The sequence below is a fragment of the Podarcis vaucheri genome, assembly GCF_965113315.1.
Source record: "Podarcis vaucheri genome assembly, chromosome: 3".
NCBI lineage: Eukaryota > Metazoa > Chordata > Lepidosauria > Squamata > Lacertidae > Podarcis > Podarcis vaucheri.
Window position 1 is genome coordinate 51,068,325 of NC_138761.1, and position 21,666 is coordinate 51,089,990.

Sequence of the window (21,666 nt, forward strand, 5' to 3'; positions counted from 1 at the left end):
TACACACATCTGGCACACATCTGGCTCACTGGATTTCAGCCACCATCTTCAGTCCCTTGAGATGTACCTCATACCACATGATGCTCAGTTAGCATGCTTTACTTCAGTATGCTTCTTACAAGTAACTTGCAAGCATTGATTTGTACCCTGATATTTATATTTACTTGGAAGTAAATTTTAGTTAAGCAGATTTCTAACTATTTGATGCTTAGATCACAATCTTAGTTAAAATATTTTTTAAAAGCTGGATTGGCATCATTAGAGCTAAAACAACATTGCTATTATAAAAAATGGTCTGTCAGCAGTTCCATTTTAATCCCAATTTTCTTCTTGTATTTATAAAACGAATATAAAAATTCACTCTTGGCTAAAGCTTGGTAGTCAGAAGGGGGAAATGTTCCCAAATTTAATCTAAATAGATTCCACCTTCTAAGTTTCAGTAGTGCAAAACAGTTCTTGTGGTTTCCGATATTTCTTGTTAATCTATAAATCAAGGTTTTAAATGCAGTTTTGAAAGCTAAGTATTCTGTAATCTAGACTTTATATTTTTTATTTCAATGACATGAAACTAGATCATTCTTTTAGATGTCTGCTACAGAGATAATTTTAACAGAACAAACTCCATTAAAAAGTTGCATAATCAGTCACATGGATTAAAGTAAGTCCAAACAGCAGCTTTCTGCTGCTGTTGCCACCCATGCCTCCTGCTGCTGTCACATTAGTGGTGTGCATGTGAGTACGCAGGTTCAGAACAGTTTGACACGGTGAGTAAAGTTTGGCTTGGCAAGGACATATCATGGAACCACATCCTGGTTTACCTGTGGTATTAGTAGGAAGCGTCTATCCTCATCAATCTGTGCTGGTTGTCCTTAGCTTTTCCATGTTTGGCTGCTTCACTGGTTATGCTTTCTCCACAGTTAAGGAACTGCAAGCTTTTTAAATGTTTGTAGTTCTGTTAATATATGTCCCCTTTCAGGTTATGAACATAGAAGCTTGGTTCAGCAAGATGACACATGGAAGGGAGAGGGAGAACTCATTTTTGCAAGGTTTCCAAATATTACATACCATTGAGGTGTAGGGAAAGTGTTTGAAGTTGCCCTGAGGGTCACTTCACACTTCACTGTGGCTGTGCCAGATTTCCTACAGGAAAGTGTGAAAGGAAGATGCACATTTCTTCAACTTGATACTTGTGTACTGATATTTATGTGTCTGTCTTTATGGTTTATGGTTATTTTTTTACAATCTTTCCCAGTCTGCATCTGCATTAGAATTGTTTTTGGAGATTTTAATTGTTGTTTTTTGCTTTTGTGCTTGCTGCCCTGGGCTCCTTTGGAAGGGTAGGATAGATATTTAATCATAATACAGTGGTACCTCAGGTTGCATACGCTTCAGGTTACAGACTCTGCTAACCCAGAAATAGTGATTCAGGTTAAGAACTTTGCTTCAGGATGAGAACAGAAATCGTGCTCCGGTGGCGTGGCGGCAGCAGGAGGCCCCATTAGCTAAAGTGGTGCTTCAGGTTAAGAACAGTTTCAGGTTAAGAACAGACCTCCAGAACGAATTAAGTACTTAACCTGAGGTACCACTTTAAGAGCTAAAAAAATACTAGGAAATAATGGAATAAATCCAGTACAGCCATAGACATTGTTTACTCTCTGAATCAGCACTTCGGGTCCTACTTAATACTAGATATGGGATCGATTGAACTTTTATGCTTGAAGTTCAGTTTGCAATATGCAACGGAATTTGCATGGGGCCATTGGTAATCCTGTGTAAAATGCTCTTGGCATCTCAATAATGATGGTTGCCAGGTTCTGCGATACATAGAACATAAGTTGTGGTGTTCAATCACTGGAGAGTCAAGTTAATGTCTTACATGACTGCCTAATATATTTGCTTGGGATGTTTTGGACCACAACTCCCATCAGCCCCAGACAGCATGGCCAGTGATAGTGTAAGTTGTATTTTAAAACACCTGGACAGCACTAGGTTGGGGAAGGTTGTTCTAGAGAAACAACCCTGTAGGGGAAAGCTTCATAGGAAATAGAATGGTATTGCAAACGCTATAGCAGCTTGATGAGCTGATCATGTGCAAGATTCTGATATAAGTGTTTAATGAAAGAAATGAAAAGAAAACCTCCCTATTAACACTTATTCAGAAACAATTATACACAAAGATGTAAACTGACTTTTTATATTGACTTGCTATGTCCATAGACCCTGATTTAACCTTGGACTTGAAGTAATTTACAGTCATGGTGATATTTTTTTTTCTAAACAAACGTTTGCTTCTCCACTTCAGTCCTGGGCAGATGACACAGAATTCACTGCATTTTCTAATTTGCCAAGTTGTTTCAGCAATATATACAAGAAGTTTGGGGATTGCAAACATGTTGCGATATTGTAGTTGTTCCTCATGCCCAGTTTTGTCTTCCTGCTGTGCTTAAGCTCATTGGTTAAGCTACAGACAGCAGTCCGTCCTCAGTTCTGAATGTCTTTTCTTTTGTGGTTTTCAAGCAGTTCCTTAGAATGACTTTAGCATAGGTTTTGTGGTTTTCTGAGAGCCTGGTCTGGTATAACACTTAACTTTACTAAACTTCTGCAGTATTATTTGTAATACATCGATGCTTTGACTTCTTCTGGCTTTTCTTTTTCCTCTGTCAGCAAAGTGACTTCAAGTTATTTAAGTAGAGCACATTTTGAAGCTGTGGACACACATTCATATGGGGAGAGAAATTGGAGCTTGTTTTTATGGAAAATTGAAGATTACAATCCTAAATCAACTTTTGCCGTTTTGTAACATACATTAAAACTTTTAAGTAAAATGCTTAGTGGTAAAACTCTATGGCCACACTCCAGCAAGTCCCTTCAGATGGAAAAGCTTTGGAAAGCTGCTGTTAGAGGGATAAAAAAGATGAAATCCCACCGAAAGCAAAAGTGATATTTCTCTGGATCATAGCCTATAACAACTACATGTTGATGAGCTAGATGAGATGCTGACTTTTACATCATATTAGTATAAGTCAGACAATCTCTTTTATGTAAAATTATCAAATCAGCCTGTAGTTAATAAATCATTCATTTTTAATGCAACATGATGCCCCAATTTTCCTTGTATGGTATTATTACGCATAAAATCCATACTTGTTTTGTTGTTGGGCACAAAGGCCATGATCCAGCACAGTTGTAAAGTGCACTTTTAAGCTCGCTGTTATTGGTGGGCTTAAGCATACTTCAGTCTGTGTTGGACTATGGATACCAACCAACAAAATTTCCTTGTTTCAGTATCCCTTGGTAGGAAAATAGCTGGTGAGGGGACACCTAGCTACTTTAAATAAATTAAAATTTCCAGGGCTTTATGAGCTACACCCAAGGGTACTAAAGGAGCTCGCAGATGTAATCCCAGATAGTCTGTCTACAATTTTTGAGATTTATTGAAGAACAGGTGATGTCCTTGCAGACTGGAGGTGAGTAAATGTTTTCCCCATCTTAAAAAAGGGGGGGGGGAGTAGACCCAGGTAACTACTGACCAGCCAGCTTGATGTTGACACCAGGAAACATCCTAGAACAGATAATTAAACAGGCAGTCTGTGAGAACTTAGAAAAGGATGCTTTTATTACTAAGACCCAGCATGGATTTCTCAAAAACAAGTCCTACCAGATAATTCTCTCTCTCTCTCTCTCCTTAAAAAAAAAATAAAAAAATTGAATTACAAGCTTGGTGGATTAGGGGAATGCTGTGGACGTAGTATACCTTGATTTCAGTTTAGCTTTTGACAAAGTCCTCCATGATTTTCTTATGGAGTAGCTGGTAAAATATGGGCTGGACAAGGTAACTGTTACATGGATTTGTAGCTGGTTGACTGACCAAACCCAAAGTGCTCAGTAATGGTTCCTTATCATCCTGGAAGAAAGTGACAAGTGGGGTGCTGCAGGGATTTGTCCTGGGCCAACAACTTGGAGGAAAGAATTGAGGGGTGCTCATCCACTTTGCAGATGACACCAAACTAGGAGGTCACTAATGCTGCAGAAGACAGAATGTCTAAAGGTGTTAGATGGAGCAAGCTTGTTTTCTCTTGCTCTGGTTGTGGACTCTCCTTCCTTGGAGGTTTTAAAGTAGAACTTGGATGGCCATCGGTTATGGATGTTTTACCTGAGATTCCTGTGTTGTAGGGTGTCCCTTCCAACTCTGCTATTCTATGATTCTATAATCCTCCAATGCTGCTTATGTATGTATGGCTCACAGCTAACAGCTTGCACAATACTATTCAGTGTCTCTGAGGCTGAACAGGAATATAAATCTAGGTTTCCCAGTTCAAACCCAACATTAGCCAAGGAATCACACTGTCTCATAAATTAAAGTAACTCTCATAAATATAATTGCTGTCTCTTCCTTACCAGTCACTTAGAGGTAGTCATTTCACCATGCTACAGCAGACAGAGAGAAGGGAAGAACGCCCCTCCTCCTGTCTGTGCTGAGACCAGCTGCCTTTGAGTCTACCTTAACTGTCATTTAGTAGCAACCATTCCATCAGGCTACCTGAACTGTTAACTTCCCAGTTGCTCATTATAGGAACTATATTAATAATTGGTACCTAAGTTTACTTTTTTCCTCTTCCCTACTCGTCCCCTTCTCTCTTTTGCATTGTGTCTTTTAGATTGGAAATATGAGAGTGGGAAGTGCCTTGTTTTTAATAGTTATGTAAGCCACTCTAAGAGCCTTTTTGGCTGAACAACAGGATAAAAATGCTCTAAATAAATAAGTAAAAAAATGTAACTAAATATTAGCAGTTGCCACAAACTATTTGAGGTTCTCTGTCTGAAGTTGTGCTTGTTGATGCATATTTGATTTGTAACCTCATTCTAAAAACGTGCATATACCTTTAGCGAGAAATGGTAGTATAGTTTTAGTTCTCATGTTAAAACTAAGGACTAAGCTGCATCAATTGTAACTGTGTTAGAGACATGCCTTTAACTATGTTAGGGACATGCATTTGACTCTTATCCGTGTTAAGCATGGAATCTTCTGCAGAAAAATAACAAAGAGCTTTTATTGTTCTAGCTGTGACTTTCACGCTAAGTAAACTAACTAAAATGCATATGGCTGGAATATGGATTCAGCAGTAGCTTTGAGTGTCAGATAATATCTAATGCACAGGTAGTGCATTTTGTTTTATTGTTGTTAGCCGCCCTGAGCCCGGCTTCGGCTGGGGAGGGCGGGATATAAATAAAATTTATTTATTTATTTAGTCAACCTTTTTATACCTACCGCCCACTAATGCATCTTTCTTGATGGTAAAACTTCCTTACCACCCACCAGTGCTCGATGGAAGGAGGATTCAGCTTGTGCCGTAGAACCCCCTACTGCCCACCTAGAATCCTGAAATGCCCACTAGTGGGTGGTAGGGACCAGGTTGACAACCCATGATCTAATGTATGCCGAAGAATTGAGACACCAGTTTGCCATCTTGGAATAATTATGCACAGAGTAAGATATGCTATCTTCTCTATCCTTCCACTGATGTATGATGAAAGTGCAGGATATTATTTATGCAGAGATAACTTTGTCTGCTGCTGAAACCAAACATCTTCCAGTAAAGAGCCTTACAATTACTTCGAAATAACATTGAATCCTAAGCAGTTGAAGATGCAGCTGCCATTGCGCTGAATATACCTTTCAGATGGTTAACAGAGCAACAATGCCTGGTCAATGAGGACAGCTTCTTTCACTACAGGGATCTGAAACACATATTCCCATCTCTGTTTTATGAAAAGAATCTTGGAGGTTGCTTTTCATGATTGTTTTTGACACAGAAAAGGTTCATGGAGAGGCGTAGCCTTGCAACTCTGTGTTTTAGTTGTGATCCCTGCATTGCATTAGATGACCCTTGGAGTTCCTTCAAACTCTGCATTTCTATGATTCTTTGAAATCTGGAGCTAATTTGGGGCAATAACATTTAATAACAGCCCTTTGGGTAGACCTTTCCATGACAGTTACTGATGTCGTGAGTTTTAACTTTTTTATATGGTTGTTATTATATGGTTTTATGTTTTGTTGTTGTAAGCTGCTTTGTTTTTTGTGAGGAGCAGTATACATTATTATTTTTAAATAAATAACTGGCCAATTTCACTTAAGGAACATCTTTGTTTTTCTGGTATTGGAGAGGGAAACTTTGTGGACCATTTTCTTTCACAACAATCCCACAGCAGAACTCCGTCTGGAAGAGCCACTGGAATTCTGATACTTTAATGTTTAAGTGATGACTAGGACTTAACCTCATTGTACACAATGAGACTTAATTCTGAGTGAACACAAATAGAATTGCACTGTAAATGAGATCAATAGGAAGTCATAGAATATTTGTATGAAATGGCTATAAACTATTAATGGCAAGGGCTCACAGTTACTACTTTGTAAGAAAACACAACATTGGTAATACCGGATCTTATTTCTTCTAATATTTATATGACCTTTACCAGGAAGGAAAATATCCCTTTGTCAATGCCAACTATTGGAAGACATCTCAATTCTCATTGCCAATACTTTCCACATTTGGTATACTGGGAATAACCTCTTAGTTTCTTCCTAATGATTTTTCTACCTACACTTTACTTCAGCATTGTCTGTGTTTTAGCTCCTGTTAATGTGAATGAATTTGTTCATTTTGCTTGTGACATAATACCTCTAATTTGGTGATTCAAGCAACTAGCCTTCTCAGAAGCTGTTGCTGCAGTACGGTAATTGAAAGCTGTTGCAAACAAGTGAAATTCTTCAGCCTTTGCTAAGATGCCTATACAATTTTTAGTGCAATTTCCTTGATGGGTATTATCTCTTGCATAGGATTCAGCAATTTTAAACTAATGTTTTGCAGGGATCAGCTTTTAGCAGTCAGCAATATGAAGCTTACAATCTTTTCTTAACAACAGCCATTGGTGATGGCATCAAGCTCTGGGATTTGAGAACACTGAGGTAACACAGTTTATTTGTCTGAGCCTGTGCACAAATGCTAACTGTGACAAAAGTGGTTGGATTGTCACTAGGCACTATGAATCTAGGATACTCTCTGTTTTTGTGAACAGCAAAGCCCGTTTTTTTCTCCTCATGTTTAATTTATATGTCTCTTTTTCTATCATGTTTATGTGAATTCTTTTTAACATTTATGTGTATGCATATGCCTAGATATGTACTGATGATTCTGCAAATTTACGTTTTGTATAGAATAACAGTTACAGTCCAAAGCACCAATAGACTCTGTAATATATAGAATCAGATTCTATTTTTATTCTAAACCATCCTTTTCCAACCTGAAGCCTTCCAGATGTTTGGGACTACAGTTTCCATCTGTCCTGACCATTGACCATGCTGGTTGGAGCTAATGGAGTCCAAAGCATCTAGAGGAGTCCAGACTGAGGAAGGCTACTGGGGAGAGCAATCCCAACCAGTCAATTATGCCAGAAGGCGGATGTGCTAGTATATGTTCTTTGTAAATTTAAACTGCATCCTACTGGCTCCTCACCATCTGGGAGAGATTAGGTTGTGGCATATCCTGCTACCCCACACGCCTGGTTGAATTGACCTTCAGCTGGTGTAAGTGGCTTACCCTGGTATATCTACTTACACTGGCTGAGAGAAAACCTTCTTGCCATAAGGTAAGAAGGCAAACGTTATGCCAGTGTAAAGGGCAAACACAGAGTGGGAAATGAGAGTGTCACAGCCAGGGAGAGTTACATTGCATCCTAACTCCATTCATTGGTCCCAACCACAGAGTTTGGTGTACACCATCAAAAATGCAAGTATAACTAACATTTAAGCCACGAGAGTCAGTGGAAGGGCAGAAAATGCAGATTTACACTCCTCCTCCCCCCAGTTCCTTCCCCAGCTGGGAGCAGTTAAGATGCAGCTTAATTTGGTGTGTTGGTGTGTATATGTTACATTTTTTAAAATTTTAGAATATCAGTTTTCCTGTTGCATATAGCCCTGTGGTTTATGCAGTGGGTGATATATAAATAACTTAAATCTTGGTAGATTAGGATTGCTCTGCCCAAATGCAGGAACATTTTTAATACAGGTGCACTTAACCAGGGAGATGGTTTAAGTCACCTTTTAAAATCTATATATATTTAAGAGCGCATGTGGTGGTGAATCCTATTCTAAAGCAACGGAACTTTGGAATTAAGTAATGAAACAAACCCTTTTAATCTTAAAAACCTTTTTCATCTTATCTGACTTGAAAAGCATTTCATATGCAGATTAGAGCAGAAGAACAGAAAAAACATATATGGGGAAAACAGTGTTAATTATTGAATTGTAGAAGATGTAGAAGTGAAGTGTGTTTGAAAAACTGCCTTGGAAGAATGTGGCGGCCAGCTTAATATCAGTTGATTTTTTGGTTATTGTTTTATAATTTAATCTTATCTTTTTTTAGAGAGTTTGTAAGAACGTGCCAAAATATAAAGGTTTATTACCCCTACCAAATGTCAAAAAGTAATAAAATGAGATACTTTGGGGGTTGGACTCTGTTACATCCTTATGTTTTTGCAATCAACTGGTCTAACTACAACTCATGAAAAATGAAAAATTGGAAAGTTTTTCACAGGTCACTTATCTGCTGCCTCCTTTTCAAACATTAATTTAAGTAAAGCAGTTGAATGGTAAAATAGTTAAAAGTAAAATCTGGGTAAGCAGTTTAACTGTATTGTAGCTAATGGCCTTGCTGTATGATGTGTTATTAATGTTGTCAGGTCTTTTGTATAAGTCTTTCTTTCCACTCCTGTTTTTTGTTTTCTCCTCCCTTATTTCTGTTTCCACACTGTCTCTTTCAGTGGCATTAGTTGATCTGATGTGATGTCATAATGAGATTGTGTTAGTTGGTGGGTTATATCCCCAGCGGTCATTGACTTAGTGGGCTTAATATCCACTGTATGCTTAGAGGGCTTGTAGAGACTTTAGACCCTGAATTATAATTCTATAAATTCTGTGGGCCTTCAGTGTGAAAATACTAATTTCCACTAACCCATGGACTGTTGAATGAAATATTCAGAGATTGTGAACCTTCTTCTAATGCATGATTAAACATAGAAGCAATTTGTTTATTCTTTTGAAAGAAGTAGTGCTTTATTTATTGAATTAAACCCTTTCTGAAGGTGTGAACGTCATTACAAAGGTCATAGCAGCCGCTGTCACCCTTGTGGAATCGCTGTTTCTCCTTGTGGACAATTCATTGCCTGTGGATCGGAAGATAAATGTGTATGTATTAGTAGTTTATTTCTAGTGTATATATGCTATTGTAAATACAGAAAGTTTTGTGACCTCTTATAGCTTTTTGAACTTACAGGAATTTGGAATTGGCCTTTTAATTGATTCTTTTTTTTTTACCTGAACTAAATTCAAGAATTCCATCACATCTGTGTGTTTATTTGGATTATGGAACTTGTTGCATATTTCATAAGTTAGCTATGCTATTTTATTATTTCATGGCGAGGATGCATCTTTTTATATGAAACTACACCTATGTCTGGTAAATCCAGGTGTGAGTCTGGGGAGTAGGTAGACAGATGAAGACCAGGACTAAGGGAAATTGAAATTTGAATATTGTGAAAGCATAGGCTGCCATTTCAGCTTTCCGTGCAGGGAATGGGAAAGGAAGTTTAAAGCAAGTTTTGAAAGTTTTTTAATAATATATACAAGACTATAGTGTAAAAAATTAAATAGAAAACAGCACATTAAAAGATAAGATGCTGTGGCTTAGGCTATACATGTTCCTGAAGAGTAATTACATGTGCTCTGGAGTATGGGAAGGGGTTGGGATACCCCTATGAGGAAAGTGAGCCAGGCCCAAATTGGCAAGATATCTATTTTAGTATTTATGTAATTAGGAGGAATGTTCTGTGGTTTTCCTCGGTATATTTGGGGAACAATAATGCAATTGAGGATGCTCCTCAAGGTGGTGATGGCTGATAATTCACTTCTACCTCTTTTAGGCTGGAGCATGCACTACATCCTGAGCTTTGCCTCTTGTAATTACGGTTTGCCAACCCAGATTAAGTGGGAATAGCCTCCTGTTCACCCAATATGGATTTTATTATGTGATTCTGTGCAGAAGGGTCTCGCTCCCATCTCCCCATCAATTCTGTTGGCCAACAGTGATATTATTCTTGACTCTAAATAGTGGAATCCAGAAACAAATCTGTTATATAAGCTTCCTCTTTCCTGTTAAGTTTGCGACAATTGTTTTTGTGACATACGCAGTTCCGTTTAGAGAGTTTAGAGCTTCACCTCTTCTTAAAGAAATATGTAATGAATAAGAAGCCAAAAGAAGCAATGAAAGTAGGATTATTAATCATAAATTGCCTTCCACAAGTGTTGGATGGGGAAGAATATGTGTTTGCTGCACTTCTTAAAAACAAAATGGAAACCACATTCCCTCTTGATTCAGGGACAGGTTGATTCAGGGACAGGTTACTGTAAACAAGAGTTTCAGGTGCTTTGTCTCCTGTTTCCTCCTTTTAAAAATAGGTTGGGGAGCTATGAACCAAGAGTTCTCCATTCTCCAAACCATTCCTGAGGAAGCCTCACCGCTCTACCACCCATTCACTTTGGGAGGCTACAGGGGGCTGCAGCCAAGAAGAGGGGTGTAAAAGTGCTGTTCTTTTTGCAGTTTGCTGAATCCAAGCTAGTATTTTAATTCTACTGTTGTAGCCTTAGCTCTTTGAATGTTGTGAATTATAAAAGTACCTTAGAAGAATTCAGGAAAATAAGTGTTTAATGGGGAGGAGTGTTGGAGAATAAAATTACAGCAGAATCCTAACCATGCCTACACAGAAGTAAGCCCTACTGAATTCAGTGGTGCTGACTCTCAAGATAAGTGTAGTTAGAATTGCCACCTCAGTTGCTAGTTTGTTTAGTTAATTATATGCCACCTTTCTCTAAGGTGAAAGTATACAAAGGATTCCCAGGTGGTCTCCCATCTGAGCACTGACCAAACTCAGACCTATTTAACTTCACCATGGTAGTTGTTATTATTATTCATTTCATTTATAAATTGCTTCCTGAAGTGATTTACTGTTGTTTCATGTTGATGCGGGTGGCGCTGTGGGTTAAACCACAGAACCTAGGACTTGCCGATCAGAAGGTCGGCAGTTCGAATCCCTGTGACGGAGTGAGCTCCTGTTGCTCGGTCCCTGCTCCTGCCAACCTAGCAGTTCAAAAGCACGCCAAAGTGCAAGTAGATAAGTAGGTACCGCTCCGGCGGGAAGGTAAACGGCGTTTCCGTGCACTGCTCTGGTTCACCAGAAGTGGCTTAGTCATGCTGGCCACATGACCTGGAAGCTGTACACTGGCTTCCTCAGCCAATAAAGCGAGATGAGCGAAGCAACCCCAGAGTTGGTCATGACTATACCTAATGGTCAGGGGTCCGTTTACCTTTACCATGTTCCTTTGGACCATACTATGGGAGTTAAGTTGGCGGGGTGCTTATGTCTGGTTCCAAAATTTACACACATTCAAATAATGGATAGGAGTATTCTGGATGACCTTCACCTTGCCCTGGAACCTGAGAGGTCATTCATGACTTGCATAGTGATGATAAATTCTTGAGAATATTCTCACCTCATGCAGACTGTTAATATCCTATTTTTTTGGCCAGAGGAATGAGAATTATTAACATTACAGAGAATAAAAGTAATGCATAGAAGAAGCCAAAAAGAATAAATATGTCCAGCATGAAGTGCAAATGTTTATCATGAACACTGAAAGTATACTCCTAAAAGTATGCCTTGTTTCTTGATTGTTTCATTGGAGGTTTAGGCCAGAACAGTATGTGATAACTATGGCTTCAAATACTGGTTGTCACCAAACACCTGTAAAAAGGGGACTTAGGGGTGATTTCACGTGGGAAAACGGCAGGCCAAGAAGGAGTGCTGAACCTTTTCTTTGCTTGCTGCTTTTCCTCTGGCAGTGTCATGGTGACCCCTGAATTCCGTGAGGACCCTGCCCTTCCACTGACCCAAGATTGGGGTGAGCAAGCCTTTGGGAATGACCCCCTCCCAGGTTGGCTTCTAGGAGATGCCCTGGAAGGACCTTCAGGGTAGGTTCTTGACCCACCTCTGGCAGATGAGTCCCCAGTCAAGTCAAGGGAAGGTTGAGTAATCCCCTTCCAATCCTCAGTAGAAATGGTGCTAGGAGGTCCAAGCCCAGGCAGCTGTTGGTCAACAGAGTGCAAACCTGAGAGTTTAGTGTCACTGCTTGACTCTTGAGAAAAGGATTTCTTGAGAGTAATGGCATTCCTCACCTCAGTAGAAAGGGCTTTTAGAACAGACTCGAGTATCTGCATCTGGTGTTGGTTATGTGACATTCCTTCAGCTCTTGCTCCTGGAATCTTCTGACTGTCTTCTAGCTGCCACCCTCTAGATCTTGTGCTTGACCTCTGCTTTATGCTGCTTGGTGGTATCATGTTTTGGACCTGAGTCTGCAGCGGACTCTGTTGTGCAGTCTTGCCCTACTCCAGCTACACCGGCTGAAGTCGGAAAGGCAGTCTGTTTCCCCTGCTGCTTTGACAACCTTCTGTTTTCCAATTGAAACCACACATATACACATGATTTACATTAGTTTGGCAGGAACCACTGTTTGAAGAACTGCCACTGTAATGCAGTTAGGATTGGAGATGGCATAATCTTTGACCATTGTTAAGGCCAGGGATGAGAATTGATTTCATGGAGATAGGTGGCATGTGATTCCATAACCTGCTTCTCATCCCTTAACCATGATGTAAGCATTGGGGTGCTGCATTCTGTTGGTAGGCCAATAGAATTAATAAACAAAATTCCATGTTTGTGGTCTGAGATTCAGCTGACTGAGTTGAAGTTGCCATTTAGTTTCTTCTAAAGTGACATGTTTTTGTATTGCACAAGTAAAACATTTAAGAAAGTGCTTCAGTAACATAGTTAAAATGCCTATCAATCATCCTCTAAGGCAGTGATGGCCAAACTTGGCCCTCCAGCTGTTTTGGGACTACAGTTCCCATCATCCCTAACCACTGGTTCTGTTAGCTAGGGATGATGGGAGTTGTAGTCCCAAAACAGCTGGAGGGCCAAGTTTGGCCATCACTGCTCTAAGGTTTCTGACTGCACATGCAAAAAGGAGCTGCAAGCCTGTATTCAGCGATACACAGTGTCATTCTGTGTGTTTGCCCCATCTTCAGCCTCTTGTTACAATGGTATAGAAAATTAAACTAGAAAATGGATAGTAACTGGGCACATCTTCAACATATGTGGTATTATAGTGTCCCTGCTCAGCTCACAGAGATTGTATGTTTCATTATCTACTTAAAATATATATATCTAGAAAGAATTTGTATCTTGGTGCTTCTTTTTTGTAGCCCTAATATAACAACACCAGCAAATTCTCCTTTGAACCTAATTGATTTTGAAAATGTGCTGAGAACAATCTGTACATTTCCAATAAAAAGGAAACAGAAGTAGGTGTGAGGTTACATACTCAGGAAGGCCATATGGATGTGAATAGTAGAAGTAAACTATTTTTACTTCTAGCTGAACTGGGGCAAAGATGAAAAGGAAATATCACTAGTTTCTGAATCAGTCATTTTTATTATTAGGAATAGGGTTAAATATGAAAAAGTGAATTTACTTTGGCTTTAGTAAACCAGATTTATATGCACATGTGAATTTTCACTATTTGTCCATTTCCTTCATGGCTCTTTTCCTCTCTTTATAACTTGACGTTTTAAGGAAATGTGTAACTTCTACCACTAAATCACATACCTGATGGATTTTCAGAGTAACTGCTATTCATTTAGTATTTTTCCAGAAAATTTAGTATTTCAGAATTTCTTACTGGTTAGTAATGATTGTAGAACAACATGTGATTTTATCATTGGTTGTAAATCACTTTGAGTGATCTTTTTTTAGCAGGAAGTGATACATAAATTTCATAAACCTAAACCTAACTTAAAGTAGTATGAATGCAATTGAAATCTAATAAAACTAATCAAGAGGTGGGGGCAGAAAGCAGTAAATGACTGCTACTACTGAGTGGAAACCAAGAGGAAGGAGAGCCTCATGATCTTACTAGTGGTTATCTGTTGTGTATGGCCCAAACAACCCCATGTAGGTGGAATTTTCTTCAATGCACTGGGTCTCACAAGGCCTTTGAAAAGGCTTTGCACTTCTCAGCAGTGACACAAGTTGATGATAAGCTATTTTTTGCATTTGGATAGATAAAAAGATAGAGTATAAAAATACTTGATGAATGTCTTCCTCTAACACTGTGTGTGTGTGTGTGGCAGCAGTGTGTGAAGCCTGTAACTTGTTCTTTCTGAAAAGAAACTAGCACTGTATTTCTAGCCTCAAGAAATTACATGTGTAATGTGTTTTACACTGAGCTGCCCAAAGCATCATTTGAAAGTCCACCTTTATAGTATGGATATATCAGAGAGACTATGCAACTGCACTGACCATCAGTTTACCTGTAGATGGAATTCAATATGATAGTTTTTTACCTATATAATTTCCTGAAGGACTGGATCCTCCTTTGTGTTACCTACTGAAGTGTATGTGGGTTCCCATGAAGCGAGACACAGTGATAACAGCAAGAAAGTTTATTGAAGTAACAGAACTGAACAACGGGGGCAAAGCAACTGCTTATATACTCTGAAGGCCTGGGCCACTCCTACTCTCAATGTGATTGGCTGTCTAAATTCCCAAGCTGCGAATCACAACTCAGAGTTTAAGGGCCAATGGCAGTAGCCCAAATCCTGAAATGTTCTGTGATTGGATATCATGTATCAAATCAGAACACAAGGGCTCAGAATCCTTAGTCCAGACTCAAGCTCAGGCAAACACAGATCACTGAATACATAACACCTACACTGAAGGTACAACTCCTTGTTAACTAGTTGAGCTTCTTATCCATGAGAGGTTACTAATAGTGTTCTCTCAGCTTATCTTGTCATTGTAAAAAGAAAAGAAAAAAGGTGGAAAAGCAGTTTAATATTTTTGGAGTTACTTGAGATATTACTAACATTACAGTTATATTTATATATTGTAAATATATTGTAACTTAAAGTGTGATGAAAAAGAGTCTGTAAATACTTTTCATTCTGACCAAACTTAAATTTGATTCAGTGATTGAAATTTATATAATGGTGTGTTTTTTTTTACACTACTGAACCCTGCTTGTTGTTGTTTTTTCAAAAATGCAAATTACATTAGGTGCTTCTGACAGCTTTAATTGTGTGTTATTTCTTTCAGGCATATATATATGAGATGCATTCAAGCACTTATTCCCATAAATTGACTGGACACACAGAATCTGTCATCAATGTGGCTTTTAACCCTTCATCTCCTCAGGTATTTTTCTTTGTTTCTCATTTATGAATTTTAATTTCTAATTGCTTTTAGCATTAATCAGATACTGATTTCCCCCCACTGCTTTTTCCTATGCCGTCGTATTTTCTGTTATTAATATCATTAAGGGTCAATTATATTTGCCTTATTTATTAATGTTTGTGGAATGTCTTTCCCACTAAAGTGCATCTTTCTCCAATTTTATATTCATTTAGCTGTCAGGTAAAAACCACACCTTTTGTCAGGTTTTAAGAGGCTCAGTTATGTCATTTTCATGGTGCAGCTAATTACATTACTTATATATTTAATTGGATTTATTTTGAATGCTTTGCACCACCTTGTCCCTATTCCTCCCAGTAAACAACAATGACTACTTGCCAGGAAGCTAACATACCAGCTCCATTCCACCCAACACGCCACTTCTGGTGACGTATAACATTTCTGAAAATACAATCATTTCACAATTTAATATAACTGATTATTTGTAAGAAATGTGACTGTATTTCAGATAAAGTTATAGTCGTACCTTGGAAGTTGAACAGAATCTGTTCTGGAAGTCCGCTCGACTTCAAAAACATTTGAAAACCAAATCGCGACTTCTGATTGGCTGCAGCCAATCAGAAGCCATGGAACCCCGTCGGAGGTTTGGGTTCCAAAAGAACGTTCACAAACTGGAACAATCACTTCCGGGTTTGCAACGTTCGAGAGCCAAAACGTCCGAGTTTCAGGGCGTTCAGGATCCAAGGTATGACTGTACTTTAATTGAATATATCCTGACTGATTACCAAGTAGGCATTGTAGTATGAATGTTTTAAAGGGACTTTTTCATTGTGTATTTTAATTAATTAAATTAATTTATTAAGAATCTTTATATTGGATAAACTTGTGTAATTTTTTATGCTTGTAAACTGCTTAGAAGCCTATTTTAGAATTAACTGGTAAATAAATGTGATAATATTTGTCATTAGGGAAAGAATATTTGAATCTTGCTGTCATTTAAGTGGGCCATTTTAGCTAGTGTAACTTTGGAAATCCCCCTTTCAGTTACAGTTGCACTTCAGTTACAGACAGAGGAAGTTTTATATTGAATTTTGCTGTGGAAGTACCTACCCACTGGCCAATAGGGAAATTGACATCCAATACAAGCTTCCTAGACAGCAGAATTTTCAGGGCTGAAATCACCAAAATTTATTTATAACTGGATATAAGTAGTATTGGATGGGTCTAAAAATACGAGTTACTGAATTTTTACTGGCTACCAGGAAAAGCTTGTTTTCCCTGGTAACAACATCTGGAGAACTCAAGTTTAGAAGAAAGACATATATGAAAACATTGTTCTTCTCTGGTTCATTGCCACCTGTTCACTTAATCATCAGTAGCATGTAATTTTCCACAAGTAAGCTATGTTTTGTAGTGATAGGGGGAAATCCTTTTTATTTTCATCATTCACCAAATTTTGGCTTTGACTTGGCATTCAATTAGGTTATTCCTCTGTGGCTTGCTGTGTGCTTTCCGTCATGTGAAAGATTGCAAGATTCTTTATTAGAAGACAAGCATCCTGATTCTCAAAGTTGTATTGTGATTTCAATAATGCATTAGTTGTGAGTCAGAAAGCTCTTAAAGGGGTGAAAACAGCATTAATTGAAATGTCCTCCTAATATAAGAGAAGTAGCCAAGACACATTTTGGGACATACAGATTCACCCATTTTTAAAAAGATCAATTAGGGGTGTGCATTGCATTGAGACAAATTCCGAATCTTGAGCTGAATTGGATTGAGAAGACAGTATTTAGGAGCTGCGTGACCTGAAGCAGGAGCCCTCTGAATTGCCACAAATAGAATCAGGGACATCTGAAGCAATTCAGGCCAGTTTGGAGATTTCAGTGTTTAAAAAACTGCATACCGTGTTGAAATGTTTCTTCCCAAGCTTGTCATATAAGAAAAGACATGGGGGGTGAGAGGAAGGAGGGAGAATGGGGTGTTTAGCTGTGTAACTGACAGATCTAGCTTTTAATCAGGTGGAATGATTTTACCAGGACTCTCAAATAAGAACGCTTTGGGGAATGATTTTTGTTATCTTTAATATTGTTATCTTGGTTGTATACGCTTGACATTTTGTCTCAGAGGCTTTAAGCATGCTAAGACATCAGAAGCAATAACTAAAGTGTAATAAACATTTCTATTTTGACTAGACAGCATGGAATAATTTAAATCATCTTATTTATTAAAGGAAATACGATCAGAAGACTAGATGATGTAAAAATTGAATACTGCTTCTTTCAGAAATTACTACTTACTTCTTTCAGAAATAACTGCTTACTAATAATGGCATCATTTATGTCACCACAAAATCTTTCCCTTTGTCATTGTGATTGCAACCTTTCTGGATGAGACTTATTTAAGCTGCGACAAAACCAAGGGCAATATGACATCAATAGTGTGTGCCATTTGGAGTCTTTCAACCATATTTGTACTGAGTAAATCTTTGTACATGGTGGATTTATTAGTTTCTGCAGTACTAAGTCACGTAATACTGCGATTTAGAACATTGAGTTTGTTCCTTTTCACTTTTATTAGCAAACAATTTGTGAACGTTCTCCAAAGTCAATTACTGTCTGTATTTTTCAAATGAAGGAGAGTGCATTGCAGATAATTAACTTCTGCTTTATTCTTTTTCACTGCTATTTTTCCTACTTTAAAAATATTTTTATGACACACTGTATGATCCTCAGAAAGATGTACCTCTTGTAAGGGGAAATTGGATGGGCGCTAATAATTTGTCCAAGCCAATCTGAGGTTTCAGAAAAATGTCCCTAACAGCTCTTGTTATTACTGAAAACCCTTTTTGCCCCCAATCCCAATCCTCTTCTTCACTTCTCTTTATTTCCCTGTGTCAGTACATGGGAGAAACGAGAGAAGGAAGATTTCTTTTCTCTCCTTTCTCTCTTCTACCTCTGTTACCGGGTTCCACTAGGTAGTAGTGCACTATGGCACAAAGCCTTGGGTATTATGGGAGATATAGTTATCTTGAGATCTCCTGCAACTTGCTGTAGCTCTCAGGATAACTACTGCTCCCATGTTCCCTTGGTATTTGTTCTGTGGCAAAGAGCTACCCAGAGCATCACAAACAGAGAGGGAAGGGGGAAACCCCCATTATCTACCCTCCCACAATCACCACTTGACAGGAAGCAAAGAGAAGTAGGGCAGATGTTTGAAGGGCTAACAAGGAAGGCTTTTGTTGCTGGTGAAGGATGATGCGGGGAGAACTAGACACGAATCTCCAGCTTGGAATTTCATCTGAGCTGGGGAAGAATTCAAGGGTTTCAAAAAAATAAATAAATTACTTCTTGTTTGACACAGGCTTCTGTGAATCCCAAAGTTCATACCTGAGCTTGGCTTGGAAGAACTTTACTAGCATCTCTAGACGTCATATAATGTAAACTTAATTGAAGATCTAACAACTGGGCAAAGTTACAATGTAGTAGATAGGAAAACAGAGGGGTCTTGAAACAAATTCTTATCTCTAGACTATATTATTTATGTGCAGCTTGTGAGGCAGCACACATATAATTTTTTGCATGCAATATCCTACCTTGAAAATAAACACCAGGAAGCAGTTTTCCTTGCAAATCTTATAAAAATGAAACCGTTCAACATAAAAGCATCGATGCCAAACCCTGCTGCATCTTTCCAAAAACAATTGGGTTGGCTGTTTTTCTCTCAAGCTAGATTATACTTTTATTGGAGAGAACCAGCTCTTAACAGTTTTGAAATGTTGTGTTTTCTTTTCTGCCAGATGTTCTAACTTTATATGCCAGTTATAACATAATAGCAAATAAGAGGGGGAAGCGCAGTGTAATCCTGTGTATGTGTATTTGGAAATATGTTCCTCTTTGTGCAATCAAATTTATTCCCAGAAAGGCGTACAGATTTGCAGATTTTAAATTGAAGTCTTTTAAAACCAACTATGACCAAACTGGTGACAATGGACAAAATTCTACATATTCATAAACATTTTGAGATAAATTTAGGGTACATCATGTTCCCTGTATCCAAGATCAGCTCATGCAGATAGAATGTCACTTTAAGCCACAATTAATAAATACATTCTTTCAGCGGAAATTCATTACAACCTTCTTAGGTTGCATTTCTTCATCTAGCATCTCTGAGTGTTCCCATGGTTGATGTATCTGTTCTTTTAGCCCCACAAAGCTAGTAGCAGGTGTGTGGTTTAGATTAGGAAATAGGAAATAGCACAGGAGGAAAAGACTAAACACACCCCACCTCTGGTGCTACTTCCCCCAATTAAATTAGCAGACCCAGGAGTGATATGGATCACTGATCTGCCATATCCCATCTAGTTGTACCCTAAAAATTTCCTTACGGGGACCTCAAATCAGGTATTTCAATATATTCAAAGATTCTGCCAGGAGTTTGAAAGATGGCAGAAATTCTTTGAAAGAACCTTATGTTAAAGTGTTTCAGGGAACAAAATAATGACACCTGCTGAATTTTGCCCTTCTTGGTGATTCTTAAAGGGATAGAAGCTTTTGGTTATGTTACATCATATCAGCTGTCCTAGTTCCATGTCTAAAAATGTTATTTATATACCTCCAAAGGGAAAACAACATTTTTTTCTGTCACATAAGACTGTGAAGTAGATTAGGTAGTGAGATTTCTAAAACTATGAAGTAAGCTTCATAAGCAAATGCAGATTTAAGTTTTGTGCACCACCAGAGATGTGTTTATGGGAGGGCAAATGGGACAATTGCCCAGGGTGGTAAATTTGAGGGGGTGGCATTTGCAACACTAGCAGGGTACCTGGACTCTTATCTTTCATTTAAGAAGAAGAAATAAATAAATAAATATGTAAGCCTAATTCCACTCCCCTACTCATTTTCTTTAAAATGAATAGCTTGACCCTGTTTGTAAACACTGTTACAAAATCTTTTGAATAAATACATTTTTGTGGTTATATAAAAATAAAAGAAACTTAATTGAAACTATGATGAATTTGTTAGAATATTTGGTACTATTCCAGGCACCAAAAATCTTTTTGAAAACAATGTCAACAGATCATAAAATGCTCAATAAAAACATGTGTTCTTATAGTCATAAACATTTCTGCTAAGCATTTTCCCAGCCATCCTTGCAAGATTATGCTCTCACCTTTTGGTACTCATACAAAATGACAGGTAGTCAATGGAATATTCCTTCACTGAAGAGCTGAATCAAATTTTATAGAAAAATCTGTATAAAAAAGCTAGCCAGCTGTCTGGAAGATAGATATAAAGATTACATGGCCATCTGGATCAGGAAAAGGTTAGTGGAAATAGGAAAGTTTCAAACCTGCTGATCTAATGGATGAAAGTCTGAGGCTGTAACTCTATGCACACTTATTTGGGAATAAGTCTTATTAAGCTCATTGGGCTTCTGAGTAGACATGTATAGAACTGTAGTATTAATTTGAATTGAGTTTTTAGATTGCATGTCTTTATGAAAAAACTCCATTGTGAGATTACTGTCCAGGCTTTTTGCCAGGCTACTTTTATGTCTTAAAATGCAATTTCAGCATCACACCTCCCGGTAGCACTTGCCCAGATTTTAGGACTATTATTCTTTTTATTAGTATCTCCTTCCCGGTCACTTTCTTTTAAAGCAGTTCATTAGTTACTTCCTGTCCCCTCACTGTGGCTGGCGGTCAAAGTCGGTGTGGCTGAAATATGAAAGTAGGTATGGTGAGAACTGCAGTTTTCAAGCTTGTGTTTCAGATGACTCACCAGCTATCCGTACTCGTTTAAATCATTTTCTACTATTCATTATGATATTAAATTCAGTAAAATAAACTTAGCTTCATGTTTAAAGAATGTGAGTGGTGGTGTGTTGGTGGCAGTCTCTGGGCTGCACTGTGTTGCACTTCCAGCCTGATCAGATGTAAACATGGCTGGGCCAGATGTAGAGCACTGGAGTGGTAGCAGCTCAGGGAACGCAGTCCTATGTGAACTGTGGCAGTATAACAAATGGCCACCAGTTGTGGGGGAGCAGAGCGGTTTAGACCACTACAGGAGATGGAGAGACAGCTTTGTTGAGAGCTGAGGGGCTTAAAGTGCTACAAAGGAAGGAAAGGAAGGGAGAGATCAGTGAAGAAAGTCAGAAGCAGCAGGTGACCTGCTGAGCAGGGGAAGTACAGTCTGGGCACCAAAAACCCATGTTAAAGAAGATCTGGAGGAGAATTTGAATGAAAGCTGTATCTTCTGACTCCCTGGGGAACCAAGGACCCACCAGAAGGATCCCGAAGAAAGT

At 38.4% G+C, this 21,666-nt stretch overlaps 1 protein-coding gene across 1 annotated transcript in view; it reads left to right on the plus strand.

Moving 5' to 3' along the window:
* WDR27 (WD repeat domain 27) overlaps positions 1–21,666 on the plus strand; it is a 67,537-nt gene that overhangs the window by 26,714 nt on the left and 19,157 nt on the right. Inside the window, 3 exon segments of the mRNA XM_082217127.1 lie at positions 6,873–6,970; positions 9,145–9,247; positions 15,268–15,366. Coding sequence (XP_082073253.1) covers positions 6,873–6,970; positions 9,145–9,247; positions 15,268–15,366 — 300 coding nt within the window.